The sequence below is a fragment of the Phasianus colchicus genome, chromosome 26 (genome assembly GCF_987193195.1).
Source record: "Phasianus colchicus chromosome 26, bPhaCol1.hap1.1, whole genome shotgun sequence".
Classification (NCBI taxonomy): domain Eukaryota; kingdom Metazoa; phylum Chordata; class Aves; order Galliformes; family Phasianidae; genus Phasianus; species Phasianus colchicus.
In genome coordinates, this window is record NC_143461.1 from 5368746 (window position 1) to 5387177 (window position 18432).

The window sequence follows — 18432 nt, forward strand, 5'->3', positions numbered from 1 at the left end:
GTGTCCGCACGTCCGTGTGTCTTCATGTGCCTGTGTGCTGCGTGCCCATGTATCTGCCAGTCCATGTATCTGCCTGTCCGTGTGTCTGTTTCTACCTGTCCGTGCGTCCCTGAGCCCAAATTCCCATCGTAGTTCCTGCAGACCCCATTGCTGCTCCCGGCGTGGGCTGTCCGCGTCCCTGCAGCCCCGGAGGCAGCTCAGGGCCCCCCAGGACCCCACCAGCCCTCCCCGGTGTCCCAGCTGCCCCCCTCCCTTCTGCCTGTCCCCTAGCGCCGTCCCCCAGAGGCCCGGCCACGGTACAGCCCCCCCCCCCGTGCTCGTCCTGTCCCCCTGGGTGACCCCCCCGCCTCCCTGGGGAGGCCATGAGGTCCCTCCTCCCCTGTCGCGGGGGGGATCTGTCCCCACCAGGCCCTGAGTGAGTCGACGGGGAGCCAACGGAGGGAGCGGGATAGGGGAGGAGGGTTTGGGGGGGGAATGAAGCAGAAGACGCGGCCCCTTTAAGCCCGCGCGGCCCCTTTAAGCCGCCCCCCCCCCGGGCGCGGCGCGCGCACCCACTTTCTCCCCTTCCGCCTTTCCCGCGACTTCAAAGCGCTCCAAGCAGCGCCGCCCCGCCCCCCGCGGCGCCCCATTGGCGGGAGGGGCGGGGCCGGGCAGTGGGGGCGAGTGAGCGCGCGGCGGGGGCGGGGCCGGGGCGGGGGCGTGGCTCCGGGCGGTGGGCGGGGCCGGCAGGAGGCGGGGCGGCGCGCGCCCTCCCGCCCTCTCTCCGCCGCCGCCGCCGCCGCCGCCGCTGCGCCCCGGGCTGAGCCCCGCCCGGCCCGGCCCGGCCCAACCCCGGGTAAAGTTTCCCCCTCGAGCACATGACTCGCGATGGCCGCTGCCTCCTCGCCTTGAGCTCTTCCCTTTCGCCGTTCCGTCGTTCTTCGGCTCCGTTCGGGTCGCCGCTCGCCGCCATGCAGCCGCCGTTACCCGGAGCGTCCCGGCCGTGAGCGCCGCGCGCAGGTACCGCTCCCGCTGCATTGTGTTCCGGGGGGGGGGAGCGCGGAGCGTCGCTGCGTTCCGCCCGCCGCGGCCCCGTGCCGGGCTGACCCCCCCCCCAGCGCCCCCGGCGGCGCTGGGTGCCCCCCCATAAAGGGGGTCCTCTGGGAAGGGGGGTTCCGTGCGGAGAACGGGGTGCTCCGAATGGGGGGGGGTACCGGGATCCCCCCGTGGTTCGTTAAGGTTTTGCTCCCCCATTTTTTCCTTTTAATGATAAGGGGGGGGAGCTGCTCCGGGTCTCCCCCCCCCCTTTTCCCCTTTCTGGCTCTCGGGTTGCAGACCCGCTCGCTTCTCTCGTTCTTTTTTTTGCACTGGGGGCTCCTCCTGGGATGGGTGCCGCCACCCCCCCCCGGCTCCCATCCAGCGCCCAAATGAAGGCTGGTGGTGTGGGGGTGTCCGTCCCTCTTAGCGGTGTGTTTGGGGGCTCAATGGGAGCAGGGTGCTGAGGACCCCCCCAGGATTCATTACGGTTTTGCTCCCTTTCTGCCCCCCCCTCCCAGCCCCTTTTATTCCTTTTAAGATTCGGGGGCTTCTCTTGGCTTGGGTGCTCCAGGCCCCCCCCAGCTCCTACAGGGCTGGGACCTCCCCCCGTTCTCATAGGACATCCGAATTAAGGCTGGGGGGGTCCCTTCCTTCCCGCTGTGGATGTGGGTGCTGGAGGAGGGGGTGCAGTGGGAGCTGAGTCCCCAATCCCAGCTCTGGGCTCCGAGTGCCGCCCCCCCCCCCCGGGCCCCCTCCTGCCGCAGCCCTCCCGGCACCGAGGGGTAGGAGGGGGGGTGGGGGGGGCACGCAGCCGCCGCTTCCCCTTTTTTGGGGGGAGTCGTGGGGAGGTGCAGGGCGCTGCCTCCGCCCCGGCTGCGTGGGTCGGGCAGTGCCGGTGCGCGGGGCCGTTTGTGTGTGTTGGGGGGGGGGACACCCCCGGGTGGGGGTCCGGGAGGGCGGCGCGCGGTGTCTGCGGCACTTCCTGGCCGTGGGGGGGGGGCGGTCCCGCGGAGGAAGCCATCCCTCTGCCCGGCTGACAGCGCTGGTGGGCGGCGGGGGCCGGGGAGGGGGTCCGGCTGCTCCCACCCCCCCTCCGGCACACAGCAGCAGATGCTCACTCAGGCAGGGGCCGCGGAGGGGGTGGCTGAGACCCGGCCAACTCCACACAGCAGTGCCGGGGGGGGGGGTACTGAGCGCTGCACGGACCCCTGAGATTAAGGGGGGGCAGGGGGGAGGAGTTGTCTGTGACCCCCCCTTCCCCCCCCCAGCCAGGAGCCCTCCAACGGCGTCCAGCACGGAGCAGAGAACCACCTCCGACTGTCCTCGAATCTTTGACCTTTGACCCCGTTGTCCCGTTGGGGTGATCCCGGCTGTGGGGCTGGGGGGGGTTCGTCCCTTTTGGGGTCCCGCTGTCCCCGCAGTGCCATCTGCCTGCGGCTGCGTGGCCGCCCCGGCCGGATTAGCGGGTGACGGCCCCGTGGCTTAGCGGCCCTGCGGTCCCATATGTCAGCGCGGCCCCGCGCCCTGCCCTTGGGGGTGACCTTGGGGCGGGGACACGCGTGGCACTGCGTGACACGGCCGCGGGGACCCCCGTGGTTGCGGCGGCACCGCGCTCCTCGTGCTCGTGCCGGTGGCTCCGCGGTGCCACCGCAGCCCATGGGCGGCACGGAGGGGACGGCAGCTGCGTGCCGCGTCCCGCCCGGGTGTCCCCACCGTGTCCCCATTGTGTCCCCATAGCAGCGCTGCCCCGCGGCGCTGGGATTCACCTCCGGCCCTATTTATAACCGCGGGCCGCGGCGCCGTGCCACGCTCGCAGCGCGGGGCCAGCTGCGCTCCGTGTCCCCGGCCCTTTGTGGGTCACCGCCACGGCGTTGTCACCGACGGCGCTGCCGTGGGGCGGCGGTGCGGCGCGGGGGGAGCTGCGGTGCCGGGGGGCCGCGATCGTATCAGCGGTGCCACATGTGCTGATTACAGAAAATGGGTTAATCTCCGCGCGGCGGCCGGCGGCTCAGCGGGGGGCGGCTCGTGGCCGGGGCCGCGTGCGTTTGGTGCCCAGCGCGGTGGCGGCACCCGGAGTCGGGGCGAGCCGTGTCCCAGCCTGGGCTGCCCGCGTCCCACCCGTGGGTGCCCCGGCTTTGCGTTGTGCTGCGCTCGTCTGTGCTGTCCATCCACCGACGTGCCATGCGGGGCCGCGCTGCTCCCTGTGCCCCAAACGACCGGAGGTCACCACGGCCCGGCGCCGGGTACCCGGTGCCATCACACCGCGGGCACCGATGCCCCCCAAGGATGCGCCGTGTCTGTGGGTGCTGCCGAAGCAGCCCCAAGCGGTCTGGCAGCGTCCAGGTCGTGGTGCCGTCGTGTTGTGAGTGGCACCGGGAGCCCGTGGGTGCTGTGACACCCGCGCAGGGCTGTCCCCCAGGGGTTGGCGGTGTCCGTGGTGCCACCGGAGCAGCCCGGAGCAGACGGTGCGTTCCGTGGGCGGCGGCGGCGGGGCTGGGGGCCGTGGTGGGGCCGGGCAGCTGTTCCCGGGGAAGAATGGCGCGGCGGCGGCGGAGGTGTAACCGGAGCGCTGTTCCCGGTGTAACCGGAGCCGGCCCGGCTGCGACAGGTGGAATTTCAGCGCGCCGCTCCTGCCCGGCTGCGGGCACCGGCGGTGCTGCGGCGATGCGCCCGCGCCGTGGGGCGGCTGCTGGGGGGTGCGCGTCCCCGTGGGGCGGCGGGGACGGCGGCGGTGCCCCGAAGTGCCGTGGGGCCGAGCGAGGCCGCGGGCTCAGCCCCGGGCCCCCAGCCCTGCCCCGCGACTCCGGGCCCCGATGCCCACCCCACGGCCGCGCGGTGCATCGCGGTGTGAATCACCCGGGGACGTGAGAAACGTGACGGTGACTCACGGCCGCGGGGACGTGGGGACGTGGGGAGGGGGTCCCGCCGCCCCCAGCCCAGGGGGCGCTGCCGGGGGGGCGGGGGGGGCCGCGTGCCGCTCGCGTGCGAGGCTGTCCCAGCGCTGACAGCAGCGAGGAAACCGCGGGCTGCGGCCGCACGGCGGCTATGGGGCGCTTCCTGCTCTGCCCGGGGGGGGGGGGGGGGCGGAGAATGGGGGGGGTGGCAGCCGCTGTGTGCCACGGGGGGCACCGCGCCCACGGCTCCCACGTTCCCCATCCCCCCTGCGCGGCGGGGCGGCCGTCATCGGGGTGTGCGCGTGGGGTGCGGGTGGTGGCGTCCTCTGCGCGGGGTCATGGAGGGCGGGGGGGGGCTGGGGGACCGGCAGCGCCACGGGGGACGCGAGGACACGGGGCCGAACCGAACCGAAACCGCGCGTCCTGGGAATCGAGAGCGGCGAGGGGAAGCTGCGGGCGCGGGCGTGCCGGGCAGGGCCGAGGGGGGGCAGCGGGGGGGGGCACGGCCCCGGTGCCCCCGCGGAGCCTGGGGGGGGTCGGCGGGGGCAGCGGGGACACACAGACACGCAGGGCGGCGGCCCCACCGCTCCGTGTCACATCCGGCGCTGCCATCGCGCGGCAGGAAGCGCCGCGGGTTTGGGGCTGCGGGGCGGCGAGCGGAACCCCGCGGTGCCACGGGAGCGGAGCAGCGCCGGGGGGCTCCGCGCCCCGCGTTGGGGCGGCGCTGAGCCCGAGGTGCGGCCTGGCCGGGCTCCGCGTGTCCGTCCGTCCGTCCGCCCGCTCCCCTGGGCCGCCCCCGGTCTGGGCGGAGGACGCGGGGCCGGACTTGGCCGCTCCGTGCGGGGTTGGAACGCGGCGCCGGATTCCAGGAAGCTGCGCGCCCCGTCCAGCTCTGCCGGGGGGACTGGAGGAAAAGGCGCCGGAGGAGGAGCGGGGGGTGGGGGGGGGCACGGGCTGCCACCGCGTACGGCCCCTGCGGGAGCCGAGCACGGGGCCGGGTGCCCGGGACTCCCCGTTCGGGAGCGGCTGCGCACGCGGGGTCCGCAGCCCCGTCCTCCGCCGCGCGCCCACCCACCGCGGTGCCGCCCCGTGGGGCCCCGAAGCGCCCCGGGTTGGGACAGACGCGCGGCGGCCCCGGGCGGGCGGTGTCCGTGCTGCGTCCCAGCCCTGCGGTGGGGGGGGCGGGGGGGCCGGCAGGCGTTGAGTGGCCCCGCGCGGTTGGCACGGCGCCCGGTTGCACTTGGCACCCGCGAACATAAACAGTTCTTCCCGCGCCGCCCGCCCCCCCCCCCTCCCGGGTAATGCAGTGGGGGGGGGGGCTGGCAGCCCCCGCCCTGGATTGGCACCGCGGTCCCCCCGGGGGCCGTCCCCTCCTCGGTGCCCTTGGGCAGCGCTGCAGCCCCCGCCGGGGCACCCGGGGCCGCCCCCTCCCCCCCCACCCCGAGTGCCCACCGTGGGGGCGGTGCACCCCCGCAGCGGTGGGGGTCCCGGGTGCCCTCTGGGGGTCGCGCAGCGCCGTGCCCCTCCCCGGGCGGCCCAGCCTTGTTCCTCGGGATCCTTTTCCGCCTCCGCGGGGCCGCAGCCAGCGCTCGGCAAATAAACATCCCCCGCCGGGCCCCGCGCCAGCGCTTAAATAAACAGCCGGGCCCCGTTGTGAAACCCGCGGCCCCCTCCCCACCGCCTCCCCCCCCCCGCGTGGGGCGCAGCGCTCTGGCCGTGCCCGCAGCTGAGCCCCGACGCGATCGGTGCACGCAGCCGTGGTGATGTGGGACGTCCTCGGGGAACCCCGCGTCCCCCCCCCCGACGTCACCCTGTGCACTCTGTCCCCGTGCCGTGGGATTCAGGTGTGAGGCCCGGGGCTGCCCCGCGTTCTGGCCCACCCTAAGCCCCCCCCGGGCCGCTAAGCCGGGATGAGCGCAGTGCCCGCAGTGGTGCCGCTAATCAGAGGATTGCGGTAATCTGTGGGGCAGCGCCGGGCACCGCTGTGCCCCCCCGGGCTTTGGGGTGGGGAAACTGAGGCACGGGGCAGCGCTGGGTTCGGTGCCCCATTTTAACCCCTTCTCTCTGCTCCCCCCGCAGCGCCCGGAGCCGCTCCGTGCCAGGACAGCCCCATGCTCTGCTCGGCCCCCGCGCCCCCCGCCTGAGTGCCCCCCAGTGCCGGAGGCCCCGCCATGGCCAGCAACAGCAGCTCCTGCCCCACGCCCGGGGGGGGGCACCTGAACGGCTACCCCGTCACCCCCTACGCCTTCTTCTTCCCCCACATGCTGGGGGGGCTCTCCCCGCCCAGCTCACTGCCCGGCATCCAGCACCAGCTGCCCGTCAGCGGCTACAGCACGCCTTCACCTGCCAGTGAGTACGGGGGTCTGGGGGAGGGGGGGGCGAGGCCGGGGGAGGGGTTCTGACGCCAGAGGGCCGGGCTGGGGGTGCGCTGGGGTCCCCCGTGCCGATGGGGTAACGCTTCTGTCGTGCTCTGTGAGCGCTGCAGGATGGTGACGGCGGTGACGGCGGTGTGGGGTGTCCCCGGCTGGAGCCGCCCCCCCGCGGATGGGTTTATAAATAGCTGCGGTGATGGGAAAGAAAGGGCTGAGGGGAGAACGGAGCTGCGGTGACGCGGCGGGGTTGGGGGCACCATCAGACCATCGGTGGGGAAACTGAGGCACGGCTCCATCATGGTGGAGCAGCCGGCGTGCGCGGCCACGCCCGGCGCCGTCTGCAGGGCGCAGCGATGGTCCCGCCGCGGACGGGAGCGCAGTGCCCGCACCGCACCGCACCGCACCGCGGGGACGCTCCGCTCCGCTCCGCTCCGTCCGCCGGGCCGCCCGCCCCGGTTCCCGCGGCGCTGCACGGAGCGTTGCGGGCTGGATGCCCCGCGGCGCCCGCCGTCGGGGAGGCCGCGCTGGGTCGGGGCGTGCCGGGCCCCCCCAGCCCCGGGGCTCGAGGCAGGTCCGGGCAGGGCCGGGCCGCGGGCGCTGTCCCCCGCCGGAGCCGCCCCGGCGCGGTGGGACCCAGCGGGACCAGTCGGGCGGCTGGGTGGTGGCGGCGGGCGCGGTGCCTCCCCCGCCTCGCTCGGGGGCCGTTCCCGCCGCGCCGAATTGTGGGAACGGGGCGGGGGGGGCACCGTCCCCCTCCTTTCATCCCCCCACCCCCGCTGGGAACCCGGGATCCCCCGGCCACCGGCCGCTCCTCGTTGCCTCCCGCGGCCCCACGCTTTGCTCGTGCCCCCTCCCCGTGCCGCTGTCCCGAGGGCACAAAGCGGTGTAAGGTGCCTGCGATGCTGTTTGGTGGGGCTGTGGCCCCCCCAGCCGCTTTATCCTTTGCCCTCGGTGGCACCGGGGGCCACTTCGCCCCCTCCCTGCGTGTGAGCCCCTCCCTGCCCTCGCAGCCCCTCCTCATCGCGGGGGGCACAGCCGGGCTGCAGGACCCCCCACTGCCTTTGGAGCGCGCTGTGTTTGGTGCAGAGCTGGCGGTGTGCGTGCACGCACACTTCAGCTCCTGCAGTGCTGCGCACACGTGTGTGCAAGAGAGCACGCCCTCGTGCACGCAGCTGTCAGCGCAGAGCTGCAGTGCAGCGATGCCCCGGGGGGGGGGGGGTCCCCTCCTCTGCCCCATAGAGGAGCTCTGGGGGGGCTGTGACCCCCGGCGCTGCACTGGGGACCCTCCATCCGTCCCCTCTGCCCGTCCCCATTCCTCAGGAGCTTAGCTCCCCCCCACCCCCCATCCCTGGGGTGGGTGTCCCCGTTGTGTCCCCGTTATCCCCCCCCCCGTGCTGGGGGGCTGCGCCGTCACCCAACCCTGCCAGCTCCGGTTTCCTCTGCGCCGCCGCCGCTCCCCCACAGCGCCCCGTAATTAATTAATTTTTAAAAATTAATGAGCGAAACGTGCTCCTGGCAGGCCAGGGGCCGCGGGGTGGAGAGCGAGGGGGCCCGGATGGGGGCGGTGGGGGGGAAGGGGGGGCCTCCATGGTGGGGGGGAAGGGGCGGTGGGGACGGCGCATAAGGGCACAGCGCTCCATCACTGTCAGCGGTGCGGGGGGAGCGTGGGGGGAACGGCCCCGCGGGGGAGGGGGGGCTGCGGTAGGGGGAGGGGACGGGGAGCCCCTCTGGTGGCGGTGTGGGGGGGCCCTGCCCGCATCCTGCTGTCCCCACAGGCCGTGTCCCACCCCGGTGTGGTTCCCCCGGGCTGCGTGGCGTTGCTCAGAGCTTCGCTCCTTTCTGTTCTTTCCTTTTTTCTTAATCTGTGTTTGTTCCTGTTGTCACCACAGCGGGGCCGGATGTGCTGCCCGGCGTGGCGGCCGTGCGGATGTGTGGGACACGGCCCTGCGGTGCCACCGTGTGTGCCACAGTGTGCCATGTGTGCCACAGTGTGCCACAGTGTGCCATGTGTGCCATGTGTGCCATGTGTGCCACAGTGTGCCATGTGTGCCATGTGTGCCATGTGTGCCATGTGTGCCACAGTGTGCAATGTGTGCCACAGTGTGCCATGTGTGCCATGGTTTTCCACATTGCCATGATGTGCCATGGTGCCACAGTGTGCCATGTGTGCCACGGCCACGTGGTGCTGTGGATGCGCTGTGTCCATACAGTGACATGAATGTGCCACGGAAGAGCCATGGAATTGCCATAGGTGTGTCACGGATCTGTCACAGATGTATCATGGGTATATCATGGATGTAACATGGAAGTGCTGTGGATTTGCAGTGCCACGCAGTGCCACGCAGTGCCATGCAGTGCCATGCAGTGCCACGCAGTGCCATGCAGTGCCATGCAGTGCCATGCAGTACTGCACGCTGCCACGCAGTGCCATGCAGCTCAGCGCTGTGCTCGCCCCCCACGGCCGCCGCATTCCTCCCAGCGCAGCGCAGTGACTCACAGCAGACATTTGTCATTTGGCTGCAGGAAGTTGGAGCGGCGCGGGGCTTTTGTTCGCAGAGCTGCTGGCTCAGCACAGCCCGCACGGATGGTGGCAATGTAACCAGCACTGCCCTGCACACACACACACACACACACGCACATGCACGCACACACACACGCACACACACGTGCACACCCCCTGGATCTCTGCACTGCTCTCCCCTCCCCTCCCTGCAGAGCAGAGCTGCCGTGGCACGCTGTGCACGTGTGTGCAGGGAGCTGTGTGTGTGTGTGTGTGTGTGTGTGCATTCCTGTCCTCAGTGTGGACACATGGCTGCGTGTGCAGGTGTGCACACATGTGTGTGCGCAGCCTGCTGTGTGTGCTGCAGGAGGTCACTGCTATGCACAGCTTTGGGCCAGGGAATGCACACAGACGTGCGGCTTATGGTGAGGGGATGCACACGCGTGTGCACAGCGTGCCCTCTGAGAGTGCACACAGCAGCAGCTGGGAGTGCATGCAGGTGGGCTCAGCCCCCGTGTGCCGTGTGTGTGCAGTGTGTGCCCCGTGCACTGTGGGGTTGCACACGTGTGCACAAATGTTGCCCTGCGTGCCGTGGGAGTGCAGGCAGGTGTGAGAGCACGTGTGTGTGTGTGTGTGTGTGTGTGTGCAGGAACAACCACACGTACACCCACATGCTGCAGCACACACACACACGCACACACACATGCACACACACACACACACACACACACACACGTGCTCTCACACACACACACGTGCTCACACACACGTGCACACGCGGGGGGCGGGGGGTCAGCCCGGGGTTTGCCCTTCCCTCGGGTTCAGCCGGGGGTCACCGCGTGCCATTGGGGGATGAGCGAAACCCCTTCTCCCCCCTCCCCCGCTCGGACCCCCGGCCCCTCCCCTCCCCCCCCTCCCGGGGCTCCGTGCGCTGCGGGGCCGGGGCTGTGCGCTGGGGACGGGGGGGGAGGAGAAACGGGAGGAGGAGGAGGAGGGGAGGAAGGCGGGGGCGGAGGAGCGCGGCGCGGTGCGGGTTAAGGCTGCGGGCGGCGCTCCGTCGGACGGACCGGGGCCGCGGGGCTGCGCCTTCATCACCACCCCCCCCCCGGACCCCCACCCCTCCTCCGCCGCTCCGGGGGGGCCCATGGCAGCGCGGCGCGGGGCGCCCCGGGGGCTCGGCCCCGCCGGGGGGGGGCGGTGAGCGGGGGGGGGCCGCGGCCCCGGGAGCGGCGGGGCCGATGTTCGAGGGCGCGGAGGTGGCGGGGCTGCCCCCCCCCGGGCCCCTCCTCCGCATGGATTGCTGCGGGCCCGGCCGGGGCTGCCTGCTGCCACGGTGCCCCCCCCCGCCCCGCACCGCCCCGCGCTGGGGCGCCTCCGGCCGCTGTACGTACCGGGACCCCGAGCTGGGGCTGGGGGGCTGGGGGCGGAGTGCGGCGGGGGGGGGGCAGAGCGGTGCTGGGGCGCCGGGCATGGCTGGGGGGGGGGAGATCGGGTTGGGGGGGCGGGGAGGGGGCTCTGCGCAGGCCGCACCGCGCTGGGGCTGCGCGTACGGTGCTGAGCGCTGCGTGCGGTGCGCGGTGGGCGCCGAGCGGGGGGGGAGCGGGGCGGCAGCGGCTGCTGCGTGTGTGCGCCCTGCCGACCCCTGCCCCATTTCTGTGCTGAGCGATGGGCGGGGCCCCCCCCGGCTTCCCCCCTCCCGGGAATGTCGCTCCCCTCCCAACCCCGTGAGCGGAGCCGTGCGCTGCCCTCCGTGTTTGGGGAACCCCTCTGCCCCCCCCCGCTCCGCTGTGCTGTCCCCGATCGGCCCCGCTGCTGGGATGGGGGGGGGTCCCATGTTCCCCCTCCCCCCGGCGCAGCCCGGCCCCGCACCACGTGCGGTGATTGCGGCCGCAGAGCTGTGCCCGGTGGGACTTTTTCACCCCGCCTGGTGCCGGGGGGCGGCGAGGCCCTCCCTGCTGCAGCGCCCGGTGTTGTGGGGGGGGGGAGCTGACGGCTGCGCCCCCCCATATGTCCCCCCATTGTCTCGGGGCCACCCGACCTTTCTGCTGTGATGGGAGCGAGCGCACGCGGGGCCTTTGTCTGCAGGCAGGGCGCTGCGCCGGGGGGCTGCGGGGCCACGATCCCGCTGGAAGCAGCGTGGTGAGACCCCCCCCCACCCCCCCCAGTCCTGCAGCGCTCACACTGCTGTCAGCCCCCCCTGCAGGCCCGCAGTGCCCCAGTGTGAGCTGTGGGGCTGCCCGTGTCCTGGCGCCGTGCCCCACTGCTGTGCCCCGCAGCTCAGCCTTGCCTCAGTTTCCCCAGGAGCTCCGCTCGGTGTCACCCCGTGGCTGTGGCTGCTGTCACTGTGCTGCTGTGCCTGCAGGCTGTGCTGCTCTGGGAGCTGCGGGGAAACAGAGGCACAGCCGTGCCCTGGGGGGGCTGCGCTGCCCCACAGCCACGCGGGGTGTCCTGGTGCTTTACAGAGTGCTGTGGCACATGGGTGGCACTGCGGGTGCAGCACCGGAGCACCACAGGATCCTTCTGTCCCTGTATCCCTGCGGTGCCCATCTCGTGTCACCCGGGCTGCCCCATCCCCACTCCCTGCGGTGGCACAGGAGTGCTGTCTGTGTGTCTGTGTGTCTGTGTGTCTGCCTGCAGCACAGCCCAGCACGCAGCCCCGCGGGCGCTTTCCCACACCAGGTGCCAGGGCTGTGGGGCTGTTTGACGGTGGGGTTGTGGGGCTGTGGGGTGATGGGATGGAGGTGATGGCCAGGGGCTGCCTGCAGAACATCTGGTGCACAGCTGGGACCGTTCTCTCCACTGTTCAGACTGGGGGGGCTCCCACCGCTCCATGGGGCTGTGTGCGCCCATCACGTCCCCCCCGTCACCCATCCCTGTGGGGCTGAGGAGGGCTGCCCCCCCACCCCCCTATGGGAGTGCTGCTGGTTGCCCCCCCAGCCCGAATGCTGCTGTGAGGGGCTCCCGGGGTGCACGGTGCCCTGGTCAGTGCCGGGGATTCCTGCGGTGCTGCCAGTCCATGGCGGAGGGGGGGGGCAAACAGCCGGAGCCCCCCCGGCACCGCAGTGTCAGATGCGTGTTGTGAGCACAGCTCTGTGAGGAGGTCCTTAAATCATCCGACAGAGGCGGTCGGTGATGGAGGACGGCGGCTGCGCCGCGGTGATGGCTGCGCCGAGGGGGGAGGTGGGGGGGGGCGGTGGATGCGGTGCTGCTCAGCGCCCGCCATCGCTGCCCCCCAGCACTGCAGCCTCGTGGCTGCGCCGTGGGACGGCGGTGCTGTGGGTGCCATTGTCCCCTTGTCCCCATCCCGGTGCCGTGGGGCCGGTTAGCCCCAATCGGGGGCAGTGCTGGGGGGGCACCTCCCACCCGACCCCCCTTCAGAGCCGCTGCGCCCACAGCCCCGCTGCCACCCCCTGCCACCCCACGTGGCCGGCACTGCTGGTGGTGCTGCGGGGCCCTCTGTGGGCACAGGGCTCTCCTCGGGGAGTTGATCCCATTGTGGGGCACAGGGCCCTCTGAGGGGCGTGAGTTGCTCTGTGGGCACAGGACTCTGCGGGGCACGGCTCTATTTGGGGCGCTGGGCCGTCTATGGGGCGCGGGTCCCTGTGTGGGGTGCGGTGTGGGCTCCCCGCCGGCCCGGCCTTTCATATCCTGTCTGACTGGTTTACTTGGCTCGGCCCTAAGCAAAACATTCGCAAACATCCTGAGGAGCTGAGAGCTTAACCCGTGCCTGGCTGCCGTGCTGTGGGGCGCAGTGGGGTGCAGCAGCACCGACGTTGCTGTGGGGCGGTGGGGCGGTGGGCCCTCACACGTGTGTGCCCGCACGCACTGCACTGCATCAAAGCCATGGTGGGAGGGGGGGCTCCTGTGCCCTGCTTTGGATTTTTCTGGTTTTGGGGTTTTTTTTTGCTTTTTCTATTTGTTTTTCTTTTCTTTTTTTCCCTCTTTTCCCTTTATATTTCTTTTTGTCATCACCCCGTGCCCTGGAAACGTCAGCTCACATCTCCCATCCTGTGCGCAGCCGGGGCAGCCCCCCCCCCACCCATCCCTACGGCACACAAAGGGGCAGCGGCCCTGGGGGGAGGAGGGGGTGTCCCCTCTGGGGGCTGCACAGCCTCTGACCGCTGCCCTCCCCGCAGCCGTGGAGACACAGAGCACCAGCTCAGAGGAGATCGTGCCCAGCCCGCCCTCCCCACCGCCGCTGCCGCGCATCTACAAGCCGTGCTTCGTCTGCCAGGACAAATCCTCGGGGTACCACTACGGCGTCAGCGCCTGCGAGGGCTGCAAGGTGAGAGCTGCATGGACATGCTGTGCTGTGCCGTGCCGTGCCATGCCATGCCATGCCATGCTATGCCGTGCTGTGCCATGCCGTGCTGTGCCAGCACTGACCAGAGCTCTCTGGGTGCCCCCAGGGCTTCTTCCGCCGCAGCATCCAGAAGAACATGGTGTACACGTGCCACCGGGACAAGAACTGCATCATCAACAAGGTGACGCGCAACCGCTGCCAGTACTGCCGCCTGCAGAAGTGCTTCGAGGTCGGGATGTCCAAGGAGTGTGAGTGTGGGATGGGACGGGTGGGGTGAGGGGGTGGGTGACCCCGTGCTGTGGGCGATCCCGGCTGCCCCCATTGGTTGGGGGGGGGCAGGGGGCTGCGGGGGGAGCACCCTGCTGGTGTGACAGCGCTGCCCGTTGCCCGGCAACACGTGATGGATGATGTCAGAGATAAATGGTGCTGTCTGTGCCAGTTGTCATGGTGCCTGGCTGCACCCCCCGCACCACAGGGGGGTCATCAGTCGGGGCCGGGAGGTCCTGCCCCATCTGTGCGCTGCTGTGGGCCCCCCGCTGGTGCTAAGGGTGAGCAGCACCCACTGCACCTCCAGGGCTCTGTGCCCCCCCAGCTGCTGCCTCATCGCCGTGTCCCAGCGGCTGTCCCCCCACTCCAGATCCACTCAGAGGTGGATGTGAAGCAAATCTGTGGGTGGAGGAGACACCGGGGGCCTCGGGGCGGGGGGGTTTGGTGGCACTGACGGTGCCATCCCTGCAGCCGTCCGCAATGACCGCAATAAGAAGAAGAAGGATGTGCCGAAGACGGAGTGCTCAGAGAGCTACATCATCACCCCTGAGGTGGAGGAGCTGATCGAGAAGGTCCGCAAAGCGCACCAGGAGACGTTCCCTGCGCTGTGCCAGCTCGGCAAATACACCACGGTGAGTGAGCAAATGCACCAGGTGCCAGCAGCTGCAGCGCACACAGACACGGCTGGCAGGGAGCTGAACCCCTGCTCTGCCCCACAGAACAACAGCTCGGAGCAGCGCGTGTCGCTGGACATCGACCTGTGGGACAAGTTCAGTGAGCTGTCCACAAAGTGCATCATCAAGACGGTGGAGTTCGCCAAGCAGCTGCCAGGCTTCACCACGCTCACCATCGCCGACCAAATCACGCTGCTGAAAGCCGCCTGCCTGGACATCCTGGTGGGGATGAGGAGGGGACGGAGCTGGGGCTGAAGACAGGATGGGGATGAGGAGGGGGCTGGAGGTGGGGCGGGCACGGGATGAAGATGGCACAGAGCTGGCGCTGAGAACAGAGCGGGCGTGGGGCTGGCGCTGGGATGGAGATGGGGATGGGGCTGTGGCTGTGGCCGGGCGCTGCACCCATGGGTGCTGAGCCCCCCAACCCCTCTGCCCCCCAGATCCTGCGGATCTGCACGCGCTACACCCCCGAGCAGGACACCATGACCTTCTCAGACGGGCTGACGCTGAACCGCACGCAGATGCACAACGCTGGCTTTGGGCCGCTCACAGACCTGGTGTTCGCCTTCGCCAATCAGCTGCTGCCGCTGGAGATGGACGATGCTGAGACCGGGCTGCTGAGCGCCATCTGCCTCATCTGCGGGGGTGGGTGCCGGGGGGGGGGGCTGTGGGACACCCCCGGCCCCAGGGCTGAACCGGGAGACCCTACAGTAACGGCCCCTCCTCACCATACGGCCACCCCCAAACCCCTCTGTGCCCTCTGCCAGGTGCGGCCGTGCACCAGGTGGGGAGGGGTGGGATGGGGGGGGCACACAGACCCCATAACCTTAGCCCCCCCCCCCTCCCCATGCAGACCGCCAGGACCTGGAGCAGCCTGACAAGGTGGACAAACTGCAGGAGCCGCTGCTGGAGGCACTGAAGATCTACGTGAGGAAGAGGCGGCCCAACAAACCCCACATGTTCCCCAAAATGCTGATGAAGATCACAGATCTCCGCAGCATCAGCGCCAAGGGTGAGTGTGGGGGGGGGTGGGGTCACAGCCCCCCCTTGGCCCTGGTGGGGAGGGAGAGCAGTGCTTCTGGGTGCCGATTTGGGGTGCTCATTTTGGAGTGCCAGCATAGGGCTGCCAGTCGGGTGCTGGCTGGGAGCTGCTGGTTGGGGATGCCGATCTGGGGAGCGCTGCTCAGGCGGTGCCAGCAGCCCCCTCCCCGCTGACCCCAACATCCCACCCCCCTGCAGGCGCCGAGCGGGTGATCACACTGAAGATGGAGATCCCAGGCTCGATGCCGCCGCTCATCCAGGAGATGCTGGAGAACTCGGAGGGCATGGACACGCTGGGGGGGCAGCCGGGTGGTCCCCGCACAGGAGGTTTGGGGCCCCCCCCGGGCAGTTGCAGCCCCAGCCTCTCGCCGAGCTCCACGCGCAGCAGCCCGGCCACGCACTCGCCGTGACCCACGCCCTGCGTGCACCAGGACACAGCTTGAGGGGGGGTCCATCTGCAGCCCCCCCGGGGCGGACTCCTCGCAGCCCCCCCCCGGCACAGCCCCGGGACCCCCACCGGAGCGGACCCAGTGGGAGCGGCGCTGCCCCCCGGCCCTCCCCACCCCGGGGCACTGCAGTGCTTTGGTTGATTCACATTTCAGGGGCGCGGGGGCACCCGGGACGCCTCCCTCCCCCACCCCCCCGGCCCCACCAGCACCAGCACAAACGGGACCGCGACCGCCGCCATCGCCCCGGCCCGGCCCGGCCATTGGGGGGGGGACCCGGCCGACCCCACCACCGAGGAAGCAGAGTCATTTAAAAGAGAAAGAAATCAAAGTATATATATATAAATATCTATAAATATCTATAAATATGTTTTAAAACCTTTGTAAAAGTTTGGAGGGGTTTTTAGGCTGTGCAGGTGGAGGGGGCACGGCGGGCGCTGCCGGGGGCAGGGAGGGGGGGGGGGGCACACGATTTATTATTATGACTTATTTTTTTTTGTTGTTGTTGTTGAGATTTTAGTGGTTTTAGAGGTGGGGGGGGGCGGGCGGGCCCCTATCCTGGGCCCCCCCCAGGTGGGGCGGGGGCTGCGGGTCTCGGCGCGGCCGCACGGGGAGGAGGGGGGGACGGGAGGGGGAATGGCTCCAGAATAAAGTTTATTTATTCTATGCCCGGCTCGTTCTTGCTGTGGGGCACCGGGGGGGCACCGGGGGAACATGCTGACCCCACTGGGGGGGTCCCGTTGCCCCCACGCATCCAACAAAGCGGGGATGGGCAGAGTGCAGTGGGGGGTGGTGCCTGCAGAGCCCCGGCGCACTCGTGACACGTGTGGTCAGCACTGCCTCGTTTTCCTTTCTCTCCCGTTTTCTTTCCAGCAGCTGCAGGGTGAGGCCCATCCGCTGCCCCACAACAGGAACCGGGTGGGGAGCAGGGAGGGGGGCAGCAGGGCTCGGCTGCTTCCTGACACCAATGCAGACCTGTGACCCCCCCCAGGCTGAGCGCGGCCACAACTCATCGCAGCGACGGCGCACGCGTTTCACACATCCAGGGCAGCTCGCACCGGGGGGCGCGGCTGCGGAACCGCCCCCCCGGGGGTGGGGATCCGCTCGGGGGCCGTTCGGCTCTTGCGCAGGAGGTGGCCGAGCTCCGCCAGGCTGAGCAGCGCCGACGCCAAACCGACGGCGAAGTAGAAGCGGATGAAGACGGTCTTCTCGGTGGGGCGGGACACGAAGCAGTCGACGCGGTGCGGGCACGGCCGGCGGCGGCAGACGAAGAGCGGTGGCACTCGGAAGCCGTAGAGCAGCGGCTGCCCCAGCAGGAACAGCATCTCGGCCGCGCTGCGGAGCGCGACGCTGCCCGCGTAGAACCGCCGCAGCCGTCGGGCGCGTCGCCCCGCGGGGAGCCCCGCTTTGGCCGTTTGGTGCACGGCGAAGATGAGGAAGAGCGCGGCGGGCGCCGACAGGGCGAGCACGTGGAAAACCAGGAAGCGGTAATGCGAGAGCGGGAAGGCCGCGTCGTAACACACCGGTTTGCAGCCCGGCTGCCGCGTGTTGCACGCGAACTCCTCCTGCTCGTCCTCGAAGACGTCGCTGCCCACCGTGGCGAGCACCAGCACGCGGAAGAGCAGCATCACCAGCAGCCAGCAGCGGCCCACCATGGGCGAGTGCTCCTGCACCGCGTCCAGCAGCGAGCTCAGGAAGCCCCACTCGCCCATCGCTGCGGGAGGGGGCGGCGCTGGGGACGCTGTGCCCGGCGGGTCCCGAAGGCACCGAACGTCCCCGCCGTCCGAGGAGCCGAAAGCCGCCCCTGCAAAAATTCACCCCGACAAACGGCCCCGAGAGGTTCGGCTCCGGCACCGCAGCGACGGCTCCGCGGCACCGCCGGTCCCGTCCCCGCCCCCCATCCCGGTACCTGCGGACGGAGCTCCGGTCCGACGCCGTCCGCTCTCCGCCCCGTGTCGGGATGGCGGCACCGCCGCCGCCCGGAGCCCTTTTAGAGGCAGCGGCCGAGGGGCGCCGGGGGGGCGGGCGGAGCGCATCCCGCGCGGGGCGGAGAGCCGGCCTTACGGCCCCGGACGGGGCGGGGAACGCAGGGGGTCGGGGGGTCCCGGCGCTGCACGGCGATGCTCCGTGCGCGCAGCGCTCGGTGGACGTCGGGATGAGCGGAGCGGCCCCGCACCGCGTGCTGTGCCCCAAACCCGCACCGCGGGAGCCGCAAATAGCGCTGCCGTCGGCGGGGACGCGCCGGAGCCGCTCTCCAGAGCCCGGCGGTGGAAAATGTGACGGCGCGTTCCGCGCTGCGTTCCAGCGCAGCACCTCGGCGGCACCGACAGCGCCGGGATGCCGTGCAGGGCGGGGGGTCCCGCGGCGCCCGCATCCCACGTGCGGCGTCAGGCAGCGCGGCTGGCGGTGCCGCGTTTGTGCGCTGCGCCCATCGCCCTCGGGAGCCCCGCGGTCCGTCCGGGAACCGCGGCACACGGGGCTGAGGGCGGGCGGCTCCTCGCCGTACGGCGCTCCCGCTTTTCGCTCTGAGGCCTCAGCACGGCGGCGGGCAGAGGCTGGGAAGGAGCAGCTTCCCCCGGTGCGCTGCGGGACGGGGAGGTGCGGCTGCGGGGCCCCCAGGGGCGCCGGGCAGCGGCTGCGGCAGAAGCCCCGGGGGAGAAGCGATGCGCGGCGCTCCGGGTGGCTGCGCTGCTGCAGGCGGGTTGCAGGAGGAACCAGGGCAGAGCGGGGCCGGGCTGCGGGGCTGCCGCTGCTTCTCCCGTCCCCTCCTTGGGCAGACAGACCCACACACAGCTCCACGTACAACCCAGCGCACAGCACACAGAGCAGCTCAGTGAAGGAGCTGGGAATTGGGCTGCATTTGCTGCAGTGACAGATCTTTGGAATACTCCTGAGGAAGGGGAAAAGAGAAAGGCAGG

General features: G+C 71.0%; 2 protein-coding genes across 4 annotated transcripts; one reads left to right on the top strand and one right to left on the bottom strand.

Annotated features, from left to right (window-relative positions):
* The first annotated feature begins 770 nt into the window (after positions 1 to 770).
* On the top strand, positions 771 to 15958 carry RARA (retinoic acid receptor alpha). 3 transcript variants are annotated; one of them, XM_031600705.2, is made up of 9 exons: positions 771 to 999; positions 5991 to 6260; positions 12920 to 13068; positions 13193 to 13334; positions 13825 to 13985; positions 14073 to 14249; positions 14468 to 14672; positions 14881 to 15039; positions 15267 to 15956. In XM_031600705.2, the coding sequence occupies exons 2-9, from the start codon at positions 6083 to 6085 to the stop codon at positions 15476 to 15478; spliced, it is 1383 nt and encodes a 460-aa protein (XP_031456565.2). In that variant the 5' UTR covers positions 771 to 999; positions 5991 to 6082; the 3' UTR covers positions 15479 to 15956. The 3 variants fall into 3 exon arrangements, with proteins under 3 accessions (XP_031456565.2, XP_031456566.2, XP_031456567.1); XM_031600706.2 differs by lacking the exon at positions 771 to 999 and having other exon boundaries at positions 5805 to 6260; XM_031600707.2 differs by lacking the exons at positions 771 to 999; positions 5991 to 6260 and adding an exon at positions 10007 to 10166 and having other exon boundaries at positions 15267 to 15958.
* Positions 15959 to 16548: 590 nt separating this feature from the next.
* Positions 16549 to 17487, bottom strand: GJD3 (gap junction protein delta 3). Its single transcript, XM_090124840.1, has 2 exons — positions 17424 to 17487; positions 16549 to 17318 (listed from the first exon to the last, which is right to left on the bottom strand). Exon 2 carries the CDS (start codon positions 17224 to 17226, stop codon positions 16549 to 16551), a length of 678 nt encoding a protein of 225 aa, XP_089980966.1. The 5' UTR covers positions 17227 to 17318; positions 17424 to 17487.
* Between the last annotated feature and the right edge of the window lie 945 nt (positions 17488 to 18432).

What these genes read in the sequence shown, in the direction of transcription:
- RARA (XM_031600705.2), top strand. Translation starts at nt 6,083, where the DNA reads ATGGCCAGCAACAGCAGCTCCTGCCCCACGCCCGGGGGGGGGCACCTG. An exon ending in GCGCCTGCGAGGGCTGCAAG is followed by an intron (nt 13,069 to 13,192) that starts GTGAGAGCTGCA and finishes GGGTGCCCCCAG; the next exon opens with GGCTTCTTCCGCCGCAGCAT. An exon ending in AGCTCGGCAAATACACCACG is followed by an intron (nt 13,986 to 14,072) that starts GTGAGTGAGCAA and finishes TCTGCCCCACAG; the next exon opens with AACAACAGCTCGGAGCAGCG.
- GJD3 (XM_090124840.1), bottom strand. Translation starts at nt 17,226, where the DNA reads ATGGGCGAGTGGGGCTTCCTGAGCTCGCTGCTGGACGCGGTGCAGGAG.